The 14393-nt window shown below is 40.5% G+C and overlaps 1 protein-coding gene across 1 annotated transcript; it reads left to right on the top strand.

Annotated features, from left to right (window-relative positions):
* On the top strand, positions 1-13563 carry gad2 (glutamate decarboxylase 2). Its single transcript, XM_038996967.1, has 16 exons — positions 1-79; positions 488-550; positions 709-864; positions 1305-1538; positions 2479-2569; positions 3464-3576; positions 4083-4198; positions 4961-5040; positions 5155-5209; positions 5450-5566; positions 6399-6463; positions 6551-6629; positions 7121-7270; positions 8057-8164; positions 9196-9285; positions 13390-13563. The coding sequence occupies exons 1-16, from the start codon at positions 1-3 to the stop codon at positions 13561-13563; spliced, it is 1770 nt and encodes a 589-aa protein (XP_038852895.1).
* The last annotated feature ends 830 nt before the right edge of the window (positions 13564-14393 follow it).

The following is a 14393-nucleotide window of genomic DNA, read 5'->3' as shown; positions in this document are numbered from 1 at the left end:
ATGGCATCACACGGATTTTGGGGTCTTGGCGCGCCAGAGAATGCTGGTGATAATACCAGTAACCAAAGCCCCACTACGCGTGAGTATTATCGGCTTGAGCCCCTAAAGGGAAAATGAAATAACCTATTTGGTTGGATAAATCAACGTTAATGCTTGCAACCCCTAACTCGCATAAACAATGTATTCAGGCTACCAGGATAAATGTGGCTTAACAATGACCGGTAGACGATGTCACATATTGTTTTGATGTCATGCATATAGCCCCTAGACAAAATGGGCTTAGTCAAGGTTAAGGCGACTTCAAAAAAATGTTGATTATATAAATTGCTAGTAGCCCTATCATTGTGAATTTGGTAGCCCAATACAGCGTATTATGTTCACGTGAGGTTGTGTTCACGTGAGGTTGTGTTTTTTGCTGAATATTTGTAAGTTACACAGAGCCTGAATATAGCCCATTATTCATCAGTCTTTGACTTGCTCTCTCCAGCCAGGGCATGGTGCCAGGCGGCGGCCCAAAAACTACCTGGAGGCATTGGATCGAAACTGTGTGGTAGGTTGGTTCTGGAAAAGAAAAAACAGCTATAATTTGCATATTAGCATAGCCCATATGAGGCAATATAACAATGTCGCAACATATTCACTGCTTATCGTGCATTGAATTGTTTCCTCTTTTTCCTGATTTGTATGAACTGAAACAAACATTTAAAGCTCTACTCAGTGTTGCTGGAGAGGGCGAGAAAACACCTGAGCCGACATCCACCAAACTGGATGAGACAACGGTTGGGACCTGCGGATGCAACAAACCGTGCAATTGTCTGAAGGCGACTGAGGCGACTCTCGGTTTCTCAGATCTATATTCAACAGGTAGGCCTATAAACATGATAGGCCTATGTTGATACATTTTTCACATACGAAATCGTGATATGAGTGGCCTACCCGAATGATGCAGCATTCATATGAAAAACAGAGTAACCTTCAACAAATTCAACAAGAAGCTTATTTTAAAACCCACGTAGGCATACTGACGTATAGACCTATTATTTTGAACAGAAAATGTGTTATGTTTTCTTATTTACATATAATTAATTTAGGTTAGTCATTATCACTTCGAAACAAATAATAAAATAGTCGATGGCCTTATGTATCTGGTGTAAATGTGTAGCCTACTATTTCCTAATATGTCTACAGTTTATACGCATTTTCTCCTTACTTAAATCTGGTCCTATCTGTCCTTCATTTTCAAGGTTAAAATGACATTTTAGATTTAAAATTCAAATTGCCTGCATTTTTACATTGATTCACAGATCTACTACCCGCGTTGGATGGTGACTTGAAGACAATGACTTTTCTCCAAGAAGTTGTGGATATTTTGCTGGCATATATCACGGAATCGTTTGATAGGGAAACGAAAGTCATTGATTTCCACTATCCCAATGAATTGCTTCAGAGAAACAACTGGGAACTGCAGGATGAGCCAGAAACACTGGATGATATTTTGATAAGCTGTCGTGCAACTCTGAAATACGCTATCAAAACAGGTATTATAAGATATATATTTATTGCAACAAAATGCTAATTTCGCAGCTTTTTTTATGAGAGGAAATGGGCAATTCAAAATCAATATTGCCTGTCCGCCTGCTGTTTTACTCAGCCTATAGCTATCTATATGTTTTTTGTAAATTCGTTTTGGGTCAATATACACCAAATTAATTGCTAAATGTTTTCTTCTGAAGAGTTGTTCCTGTTCATACATTAGGCCTATGGCTACCCAGACGAAAATTAAAGTACAGCAGGCAGATTGTTTAAAAATATATATTAATAGATTGAGATTAAAATATAAACCAGGCCTATCCAGTGGCATATCCAAGAAAACAGACCTACATGTGTGTTTTCGTTACATGTTTTTATTTAGCAAATGACTGTAGATGGTGTGTATAGATGGTGGAAATCTAATGTTTTTGACGTCATAATCTGTTAAATGTGCTAAATCATTTCCCCCGTGCCGCACTATTCGGGATGAAGAAAGGCATAATATATGGAGCGAAATGGCATGATGTCCTTCTCCAAAATACAATTTCCAAACGAATTTGACAGTATCCATGCTAAAATCACTAACATGTTCCACATATGCCATGCTATTATCCTCACCATGTTCAATTTAAAAACTCAAACGAATACCCCTCAGGGCTGGTAAAATGACAAAAAATACTGAAACGTTTTGACATCACCTTCTCTCTAAAATGTTCTAGCACGACCATACAAGCTTAATAGTTGTCACTCCAAGAACACACCACAAGTGAATTAAACTATGAAGGAGTTACATACAGCCTTACATGCCAAGCTGTGCCAAGTGGCATAGGCACCAGAATCACATAAAAAGCATAGTATGGAAAACAGAAATACAGGAAAATATGCCTGACATTTAAAAAAAGACCACAAATAAATGCTGTCATCTCACACAATTTCCTCTGCTTCTAGCCCACCCCAGATACTTCAATCAGCTCTCTACAGGATTAGATATGGTTGGTCTTGCAGCTGATTGGCTAACGTCCACCGCAAACACCAACATGTGAGTATGACTAGCCTCATCATGATTCAAATGATAAAAACATAATAACAATCATTTCCATTTCCGGTCCATCCATAGGCATTCTCTGCTGGGTCTTCTCACACTGATGGTGGGGTCTCACTCAAAGAGAGCATGTGAAAGGTTGAAAGGAAAGGCAGCACAGAATTCAATCCCGTATTAATTTAACCCCACCCCTTACCGCCTTCCCTCCTTCGCTATCCCCATGGCAATTCAAACGGAGAAAATTAGCATTTTGGCTTGATTCGGGCTAATCGGAAGTTAATTTCTGGCTGAGTGGGGGATGATATATACTGAGAGTCATGGCTCAGTGAAATAAGGGTTCTGCTGGCACAATTAAATGCACTGAATCCCCAAAATGAATACATTTGTAATCAATTTGGAGTCAGACATGCTGCAGTGTAGCAAGCCGTTTGTATGATGCAGAGAATGTTGAACTGTTTTGTAATGTAGAGAAAAAAGTTATACATAGAGCATTGCATTTAAACTACATAACCTGCAATGACCTTTATAAATTCCACTGTGTTTGTGGTTGAATTGCAAGTTAATTGACAATCAAATAAAGAATGTTCTACATTGACATCTACTGCTATGTGCATTCCAATAAACCCAAAGTTTTGCTTTGTCTGTCGACTTTGAAATACGTTGTCAGCTTCTATGAGCTGTATAACCCCATCCCTCGTGCTAAACCTGAGCCCATGATAAACTGTTTCTCAAGCCACGGTTGTGAAACCATAGAACTCCAGAGGGGAGAAAAGACAGATGCTAAATCATTTGTCTGTCGTTACATTTAACTATTACATTTTTTTTTCGGGGGGTGGATCTGGATCCATATTTTGTGTAACTCAGTCATGTGATCTCTCTTGTGCAATCCAGGTTCACCTATGAGGTGGCTCCAGTGTTCGTGCTGCTGGAATACGTCACTTTGAAGAAAATGAGGGAGATCATTGGCTGGGAGGATGGCCGAGGGGATGGAATCTTCTCTCCCGGTGCGTAGGTGACGCCAATTATAACCCCCATCAGATTCACGGAAAATTGGTTGGCCCATCTCCAGCTATGTGTAAATTAGCATTTTGATGACAAAAAGGGAACTACTTTCCACAGTCAATTAGCATAAAACCCCTTCCTCCCTTACAACATAACGGTTACTTTCATTTCTCCTCTGGACTCTTGGTTGACATATAACAAAAACAAAAAAACATAGCAGGTTATAATAACAGAGGCAAACTGCTGCTTTTTCACAATTACATGGACATGTAAATATATGTTATCATTGAAACATTGTATTTTTTGATTATTTCCTCAAAACATTTAAGACAGATTCTCCTGAGACATGTATGTTACCAATACATAACCATTGAATTTACTTTTTAGCCCTGTGTTACTGAATAGCCAAAGCATGATCTTCATGTGAGTTTTGACATCTGATGGCTGTACCAAATGATCCTTACACAACACAAGTGATTGAGCGGTGTGTGCCGCCTCTCTCCCCTAGGTGGTGCCATTTCCAATATGTATGCCATGCTGCTGGCTCGCTTCAAGATGTTTCCTGAAGTGAAGGAGAAAGGAATGTCATCAGTCCCCAGACTGGCAGCCTTCACATCCGAGCATGTAGGCCCCACTCACCTTACTCCTATCTTTCATTTTCACTTTATTTAATTTGTTAATTCATTCATTTATCCTTTTATACATTTCTTGCTTTGACTTCCTTTTTGTGTTCATTTATTGTGCATTTCATTTAGTTGCTTCATAGTGATGTTATCCCAATGTTTTGGTGAGGGAGTATAATTTGTATGCTTTGTTCTTAGATTACGTCAAATTACAAGGATCCAGCGTTCACTACTTAAAGAGGGTAATGTTTGGCAAAGTGGGCGTCAGAATCCCAATGAAATCCCTTTGGCATACTGCTGGGCCAGCTGTTCCATATAAAGCCAGGTCACATTTCTCATCACTGATGTAGTTATGTTGTAGAAAAGGGACTGACATCTCAGCCAGTGGCACCCGATAGGTTTTTAGTTGGGAAATGTCTGTGTCACCTTCACATGCAGCCATAGCTAATGTGAGGCTGATTTGCTGACATTCTGCATGACAGTACAGCACACAAGGACACTTGCTGTTATCTCCTCTCCCCTGCAGTGGCCCAGGACATTTAAACAATTCGGCAAACAACAGCTAAAATAGAACACTCCCAAAAGCCTTTGCTTTGCCTTGGACAGCAACATTCCAAAGTTACTACAGCTCATCTCTTTTTATTCTTTCCTTGGTCTTGAATTCCCTTTATAGCAGCGTTCATTGAAATGCATCAAACAGGAAACGTAATCAGGTTAAGAGAAGAGCTTGTGCGAGGGATTTCTCTACTTCTGTGTCTTTTAGAGTCATTTCTCAATCAAGAAAGGAGCAGCAGCCCTCGGCATTGGTACAGAGAGTGTCATCTGCATCAAAGCAGATGAGAGGTACTGTAGTGTTTTAACTATAGAGTAGGCCTCAGGAGCAGAATAAAACAGAACATGTCATTTAATGGCAAAAGCATTCAAGCAATGAAATCTTGTTTTTTTCTTTCTTCACAGTGGTAAAATGATACCAGCTGACCTTGAAAGGAAAATACTGGAAGCCAAGCAGAAGGTAATTTCATACACACATGACACATCCATCCATATCCCTGTTAAAGAGCAATGGCTATTAAGTCGTTTTTTTTCATATAGTGAAACCATATGGACATTTACCACAATGATGATCAGGAATGTGTTGTGCTATTATCTAGAATATATCATCGGTAATGTCATGTGTATAATGGGAAATATTTATAATGTTGGTATGTGACACTGTACATGCAAATTATTTCTTTTCATGTTGTATGTTTAGGGATTTGTGCCATTCTTTGTGAGTGCGACGGCTGGCACCACAGTCTACGGAGCCTTTGACCCCCTCATTGCCATCTCAGATATCTGTAAGAAGTACCAAGTCTGGTTTCACGTGGATGTAAGTAGAAACACGTGTACTTTATCTCATTTTGTTTTTTACATGCTGATTTTGTACAGCTGACCGATAAGATTCGTCCCAACTGGTATACAGAGCAAGACTCCTGTTATGTGGCAAATTACAGGATATTACCTTAAGTTACACTATACAAGTGGCTATTACACACTCAAGTTACTTTAGGTGAATACCTTTGTTGTTACCTCATCAGATGGTAAATCCATAGCATTTAGCTTTGGGTGGACAGGGGCATACAGAGCTCACCAGTCAGAGTTTGATTCATGTAATATATCTGAGTCCCCTCTGCTGCTTTCAGCTGACCTAGATAGGAGACAGCCACTCAGCCAGTTTCCTCTGTAACACTGGAGATTAAGGAAACTGGAGCAGGGGCTGTAAATCATCCTTTCCCCTGACTTCCCCATCATGGCCTCTCTCACCGAAGGACTCTGTGTAATGGAGGTGATTGAGGCATGACATAGAGACACCTCTATTAAGACCAAGAAAGGAGATCCATCAGTGTCAAACCGCAGACATGCTAGATTTGTTTAGGGCCTTTTTACGTTGAATTCTTGTGTTTTCGAACGTAGAACTGTGAGAGTGAGGTTTAGGTTTAGGAGCTCCCTTTCCACAAAATATGAAATAGAAACGAGTCGTCAGTATTTGCAGGAAACTGTCAGCGGGCTCACTCCGGGAACATGAACTGTATGTTATTACATATGGCTGGTTGAGTACAGACATGCTGTGGTGTATTGGGGCTCTTCATGTTGAGACTCAGTCTCACGCTCCAAAGTGTTCTGTAGTTTGGTCATCTCACTATCTCTCTCTCCCTACTCAGGGTGCGTGGGGAGGCAGTCTCATCATGTCCAGGAAGCACAAGTGGAAGCTAGATGGAGTTGAGAGGTCCGTACTGAAATGTACTAAAATGATTAATTTTCATCTTTTAAATCAATATTCGGAAAAAGTACCCATTGTTGTTTCAATTCACAGGGCCAATTCAGTGACATGGAACCCTCACAAGATGATGGCAGTCCCACTGCAGTGCTCAGCCCTGCTGGTCCGGGAGGAGGTAAGAGGTCAAAGGGGAGATATCCCCTTTACATATATATTAATCACAATGTTTCTTTCGTTACATTTCAGAATAAGAGGCCTACTGTATGTTGCTACATGACTAAGGTCATTGCTAAGTTACACATCCATCCTAAATGACCTTGTAGCGAATGAGATTACAGGATATGTATTAACTAGCTATTGTCACTGTTGTATAATCGGAATTGTAAACTGGGTGGGTCAAGCCCTGAATGCTGATTGGCTGAAAGCCGTGGTATATCAGACCGTATACTATGGGTATGACAAAACATTTATTTGTACTACTAATTACGTTGGTAACCAGTTTATAATAGCAATAAGGCACCTCGGGGGTTTGTGATATATGGCCAATATACCACGGCTAAGGGCTGTGCCCAGGCACTCAGAACAGCCCCTAGCCGTGGTATATTGGCCATATACCACAAACCCCCTCAGGCCTTATTGCTTAAGTGAATCTTTTCTCTTCTCCAGGGGCTGATGCAAAACTGCAACCAGATGCACGCCTGCTACCTGTTCCAGCAGGATAAGCACTACGACCTGTCCTACGACACTGGGGACAAGGCCTTGCAGTGTGGACGTCATGTGGACATCTTCAAGCTCTGGCTCATGTGGAGAGCTAAGGTTGGTAGAGTACTGGTTGCAAATGTAGTTCTCTTTCGATCATTTAGTTCAATAAAGATCCCCTCTAGAGATTTTCATCATGCCTTGATTAATTGTACATTTTTATATTATAGTTCTCTTTGCCAGGGACTATCTCATGTATATTTCAAAATAGATATTCCATAAGCCTTTTACATCCTAGTACAATGTACGGTGTATTGCTTTTTTGATTGCATTGTTGACGTCTGTTTGACTACATTGTGTGCAGTATGAATTCAACATCTTTAGTAGCCTTCTGTTTCTTCAGTCAACAAATGGTCCTGTTAAGTATAATATAGTGAGCTTTGTGATGCTGGATATCCCAGACAAATAGATTCCCTCTGACCATGTGGCTGGGATGTAAAGTCTGTCCTGGTCTGCAAGTAGTTAGTTTGACCCCTGCAGCTTGACAGTTGAGGACTAGTGGGGTAATTGCTTATCACAGTGCTACAATGGGAACTGACATCAACCTGCATTGCGAAGACAGGGATGTGTGGAGGGAGTTGTTTTTGCTCGTGTTGCATTTGGGACCACGGGTTTTAGTGTACCAAGTGTCTTCTCTAATTTGGTCAAGACATTTATGAAACATTCTTGGAAAATGTCAATCACCACAGGATTATTAAACGGCATTATTTGTTCATGCTATCAGTTATTGGGACTTAAAAAATATTAGCTATCGTTAGTATGATTTTAAAATAAGCTCTCTTTTTTTCACCATTGCTGTTACCTTTACCGTGTTGTTGACCGTGTTTTCCTCTTCACTGATAGGGCACCATCGGGTTCGAGGCTCAGATTGACAAGTGTCTGGAGCTTTCGGAGTACCTGTACAACAAGATCAAGGGCAGGGAAGGATATGAGATGGTCTTCAATGGAAAGGTATGTTCATATTAACTGTTTTGTATGGTTAGACACTGAACGGCATGAATGATAACCCAAAAAAACAAACCAAATACTATACATTTATGTGATGATGTTGTGAATGGCTAAAATCTAATTGTAATGTATTTTATACTATAGAGTAGGGCTGAGCCATGCCATAGAGCCCTCAAAACTCAACCTCGAAGCCATTTCCACTGTGTGTGTTTTTTCATTGTTCCCCTCTAATGATGGATGGATTTAGACCTGGGACACCAAGTGGTTGCAATGAATTATCAGGTAGAAAAGAAAACCAGCAGGCTCCGGACCTCGTAGGGTACGAGTTGAATACCCCTGCGGTAGAGTATGGACAGCCTAGCATTTAAAATACTTGTATTTTGCTATGCTTATAATTACAGCCATATAAAAGACAGAAACCACTATAACACAATAGAGGGACAGGCAGGAATAGTCCAAATCCCCTGGGCATTGGTCCAGGTGTTAACTTGGCTTGGTGGCCCAGAAAACCATAGCACCATATCAGTGCAGTCGGGACTCAACACTCCCGCTAAATGAGTCTGGTATGCATGGTCAGTCAACCATTGGTAATGAATGCTTTTCACCAGTGAACAGGCAGGTTTTTTTCTCCCATCACATCTGGTACTAGGAGATAGACATGTGAGACACTCAGACATAGCTAGAGGGTCTATGAATGAGAGCCACTCTACCTGCTTACTATTCAGACCACTGCCACCGACAGCACCACCCGACACAGCAGAACTCACAGCAGAGTTCTTTTGTCAGGGTGTGAATTGCTCAGTATACACAGCGCCGACTTGATAAATTGACAGCCATGATTGCTTTGAGAGCTTTCTATTTAGTACAACCTGAGTGAATTCCAATATTCCATGGTTTCTCTAATGGATTTTTTTTCGCCTGTCTTTCCAGCTCCTCAATTTGACGTGTGCACCTGCGTGTGTGTGTGCTTCCACGTGTAAAGCATAATAATTGACTGATGAATCATTTCGTCTTCCCATTTTGCATTGTCCCAGCCTCAACACACCAACGTGTGTTTCTGGTACCTCCCTCCTGGCATGCGGTACCTGGAGGACAAAGAGGAGAAAAAGAAGCGCCTGCACAAGGTGAGCAGTAAGACATAAAGGACTAGTCCGGTCTTTATTGTCCCAGCCTCAAACGCCTCCGTCTCACTGCACTCAGTTTGTCCACATCATGTCTCCTTCACCCGAAACAAAATGGCAGTCCTCTGATGTAATTTGTAGAAAAGCCCCTGTGCCTAAAAATGGAAGGAGTTTGGGAAGTCATTAAGCATGTAAATAGAGTTCATTTGCTCAACCTCGATAGCACAATTGGAATGAGAGAATCTAAAATGACAGACATGTTTCCGTGGACTGTGTGAGGAGGAGGGAGTGAAAATGGGGGGGAGGGGCTACTGTTCGTGAGTTCAATCATTGGCCGTGGGTTGTTACTGTGGCAGCCACTCAGCAGCAGGGGTCCTCTAATCTGCAATTAGGATGAACAGATGATGTGCGTGCCAGCCATACAAAGAGACCTCTCTCTCTCTCTCTCTCAAACACACATGGGGCTCTATTAAAATCTGATACACTTTAACCGACATCCGCATAGCGGTTGTTTTGGTGGTGTCAGAGGTGGAACTGAGTTAGAGCTGTCAAATCCACAAGTGACTCCCGGCATTATACCTAAAACGGACATTGCCATTGGCTGCAGGGAGTCACATTAACAGAAATCCCATCTAGCCCTGTTTACAAGTTTGAACACTGGAATGTGAGATGTAATCTACACCTCGATTAGGCTGATAGAAATTCTCATTATTTTATTTCATGATTTTTACATTTTAGCGTAATTATTTTTATATAGCCACTTTCTCGCTCTGAACTTCTAAAGTGAGTGGGGCGGGTGTGGCTTCGTGACAATGATCGCAAGAGCAGCTGCTCACTGCTTTGAAGGCTCCAATGCAGTTCCACCTCTGACACCTCCGAAACATGCGCTATGGGGTGTCTGTTATCGCCGGTTAACGCTTGATCTGATTGAATCTATGCCATTGTCTCATTCACACATGCATGATCACATCCGTATTAAAACAGTGTTGACATGCCCCATCTGTTATGGGTATAGATGTTTAGCAGGACTGATATTCTGCGTTTTCTGCAGACAGAGGTGATTGTCATAATGATGACCATTTAGCACAATTAGGGACTGTGCTGGAAGACATGATATTCTGAATCCATTTTGACTAGCTTTTTTTCAACCACCAGTGTTTTCAACAGTGCTTTGAAACAATTGGACACAAAATCCTTTGCCAAAGGACTGATTCAAGTGAGGCACAATTCAGAGTTGATTATTTATTGTTATTTGCAGGGTTGCCAATTACAACAGGACACCTGCAACAGATTTGTGTGGAATGACTGTAGTAATAATAATAATAATAATAATAATAATAATATTACATTTGTAGAGCACATTTCCCATGCTCAATGCGCATAAGGTAGAAAGCAAAAACAAAAAACAGCATCAATACACCAGTAAGGAGAAACAATGACCACAATACATCAAAACATGACCTACTGATTCAACATATAGACTCGAAGCAAATTAAGCGATCAAACATTAAAAGCTAACTAGCATTTTGCATTATCATGATGAAGTGGCTGGTGAAAACTCGACTGCTGACATGCAAAAACATTTTGGGACCGTATCAACAGTGCACTAATGAAACAAATACCAAAATATGTTTTTTTGTGGATTTTCCCTTTAAAGACAATATCCATTTTCCTTATTAAGCCTAAACTTGCAGAAGTTTCCAAAGTTCCGTTTGCCTTCTGTAAGTTAATACTCCAGATATAAGTCTATAGAAGATTACTGTGGACCTGCAGGTGATTTGAATCTGTAAAGCTCTAAGCTGAAAAGTTGAGCCTCACAAACTGTCACCTAGCCTTACCTCTTGGTAGTACCTCCTTGCCCCTTTAAGCCAAATGTGAATTACAAAAATACTGTACATCCAAGTAAAATAGCTTTTTATTCTATGTATTTCTCTTGAGCACTTCTCCCCCATATTTTGTATTAATGCTGAAAATCCGTGCATGGATAGAATGCCTCTACTCCATATGACACCTACAGGTGTAGGATCTTAATGTGATCACCCTTTTGTTGCTGAGAATTTTCCTGCGCTGCAGGAAATGCAGATGAGCTTCATGATTTACATACATTCAATGAAAACCCGCACTAACACACGGTTATATACCACTTTTCATGTAGCCTAATTCTGACCAGCTAATAACCTAACCACTGATCAAGCAACATTATGGACTAAACCAGGGGTCTCTAACAGGTTGATCGTGAGCTAGCAGTAGCTCGCAGACCACCTGTGAGTAGCTCACCAAACAATTCTGAAAGTACATGCAATTTTTACGTGTTCCACCGCAAACTGTCATAAACAAATTTCACAATTATCAGACACCGCAAGCTCCCAGCTACTATCTAACCAACGCAACATTGAAATTATATGACATAGTGGTTAGCCACTATTGGCTTAGAAAGGCAAACCTAACACAATATCTGCCAATTAAATTCCAGCAAAATTGCCCCTTTCTGTCTGTGTGGTGCAGGCGCTTTTCTATTACTCCGTGTGTAGCCAGTAGTGATGGGTCGTTCGCGATTGACACAATAGATGCACAATTAAAGGGCCAGATGCGCAATTAAAGGGGTATTACACAAAACAATCTAAATGTGTTAGTTCTCTTACAGACCCCCAAATAATTCAAATCAAATCAAATGTTATTGGTCGCAAACACATGGTTAGCAGATGTTAATGTGAGTGTAGCGAAATGCTTGTGCTTCTAGTTCCGACAATGCAGTAATATCTAACAAGTAATCTATCAAATTCACAACAACTACCTTATACACACAAATGTAAGGGATGAATAAGAATATGTACAGTTGAAGTCGGAAGTTTACATACACCTTAGCAAAATACATTTAAACTCAGTTTTTCACAATTCCTGACATTTAATCCTAGTAAATATTCCCTGTCTTAGGTCAGTTAGGATCACCACTTTATTTTAAGAATGTGAAATGTCAGAATAATAGTCGAGAGAATGATTTATTTCAGCTTTTATTTCTTTCATCACATTCCCAGTGGGTCAGAAGTTTACATACACTCAATTAGTATTTGTTAGCATTGCCTTTAAATTGTTTAACTTGGGTCAAACATTTCGGGTAGCCTTCCAGAAGCTTCCCACAATAAGTTGGGTGAATTTTGGCCCATTCCTCCTGACAGAGCTGGTGTTACTGAGTCAGGTTTATAGGCCTCCTTGCTCGCACACGCTTTTTCAGTTCTGCCCACAAATTTTCTACAGGATTGAGGTCAGGGCTTTGTGATGGCTACTCTAATACCTTAACTTTGTTGTCCTTAAGCCATTTTTGCCACAACTTTGGAAGTATGCTTGGGGTCATTGTCCATTTGGAAGACCCATTTGCGACCAAGCTTTAACTTCCTGACTGATGTCTTGAGCTGTTGCTTCAATATATCCACATAATTTTCCTGCCTCATGATGCCATCTATTTTGTGAAGTACACCAGTCCCTCCTGCAGCAAAGCACCCCCACAACATGATGCTGCCACCCCGTGCTTCACGGTTGGGATGGTGTTCTTCAGCTTGCAAGCCACTATCTCCTCCAGAACATGTAATTGAATCTGCCTCTGCACATCAGAGAATTAATCCACAAAGCCAGACGGACTGGACTGAACAACAAATAAATGACTTTTACCAAGTTTTACTGCAAGATAGCCTCTCAACATCACAGTTTCTGCTGAACTCTTGTGAACCTTGTTGGTGTTAGATTTACTTATCACCCCAGCTGTCTGTAGCTGTCTTTTCGGCCTGTCCACCGAGTGAATGTAATTTGTGCATCTGTAGATACTATAGCTTGACTACAGGGATGTGTCACACAGTGAAAACACAGAGGTTTGATAAAGTGAACGGCATTTAATACTGAAAGTTTCCTTTTTTTAGGGAGTAAAACGTTGATTCGTGTCCATTTGTTTGTCAAAGGAAATTGTCAATTTATCCAGGCTTCACAAAAAGGGGCTTGACATTTTTAAATAAATACACGTGACCTTGTTTTACAATAGTATTTCCTCGTAATAGTCGAAAAGCACTTAACACTTTTTCTTTGTAACACAACAATTGTATGTGTCTTGTTGTCTAGGTGGCTCCAGTGATCAAGGCCAGGATGATGGAGTATGGGACAACCATGGTCAGCTACCAACCACAGGGGGACAAGGTCAACTTCTTCCGCATGGTCATCTCCAACCCCGCGGCCACCTTTGAGGACATCGACTTTCTTATCGAGGAAATCGAGCGGCTCGGTCAGGATCTATAAGACTTGTGTCACCCAAATATCCCTTTCCTTTTCCCTAAACGGATGAAATGTTTGTTGTGAATGTGTTGGTAATCTATTTTTCTTTCTTCCAAAGTCATATATTATAACAAGGTATGTTTGAGAAAAAAAATAATTGATAGATATATCCATATTTATGTATCGTAGCTTTGTCGTGGACCTCCTTGGTCTGGGGCTCTGTAAAAGTTTTTCCTAGTGTAGAGTAGTGTAATTGATGTAACTTTATATGTATTTTTGTGATATGAAATGCTAGTGCAATAGGTTGATGAGGAAGAGTTTATTTTCTAATTGTTTTCTCATTTGCCAGGTATATTGGAAGTGCCAGATGTGGTTAAATTCCATTGTAAGCTACATTCTAGTCTCACTCATGTTTAAAAGAACATTCCGCTGATCTCAACTCAGTCCACTGCCTTCACATTTGCATACAAGCAGTGGTTTTGGTAAAATGTTGGTTGACTCACTTCTACTTGTATTAGAAAACAATGACAAAGTCTCCAAATCCTACACATCCCATAACTGTAGTATCTGAATTTAAACACATTTCCAAAAAATCTGGAGGATGAAAAGAGTAGTGCCTCACAGCAGTGAAGGAGAAAGGCAATGTTAATTGACTACACCAAGCAGCTCTAAGAATAGCGCCACAGTAATACTCTTCAAAGCAGCCATGTTTATGCTCAACAGCAAACGCACTTTTCATTTGATGACCTCATTTATTTAATGTCACTTTCAATTCTCTCTCTGGTGTGTAGTGGGTGCAAGATGACATAAACTCAGCAAAGAAAGAAACGTCCTCTCACTTCAACTGCGTTTAT

This window comes from Salvelinus namaycush, chromosome 7 (assembly GCF_016432855.1).
Source record: "Salvelinus namaycush isolate Seneca chromosome 7, SaNama_1.0, whole genome shotgun sequence".
Classification (NCBI taxonomy): Eukaryota; Metazoa; Chordata; class Actinopteri; order Salmoniformes; family Salmonidae; genus Salvelinus; species Salvelinus namaycush.
Note: the sequence above shows the minus strand (reverse complement) of the source record. Positions and strands in the feature narration are given on the sequence as shown.

Excerpts from the sequence above, each read along its gene's own strand:
- gad2 (XM_038996967.1), top strand. The coding sequence starts at position 1 with ATGGCATCACACGGATTTTGGGGTCTTGGCGCGCCAGAGAATGCTGGT. Across the intron at positions 80-487 it reads TAACCAAAGCCCCACTACGC|CCAGGGCATGGTGCCAGGCG; the intron begins GTGAGTATTATC and ends TGCTCTCTCCAG. Across the intron at positions 6,630-7,120 it reads CCCTGCTGGTCCGGGAGGAG|GGGCTGATGCAAAACTGCAA; the intron begins GTAAGAGGTCAA and ends TCTCTTCTCCAG.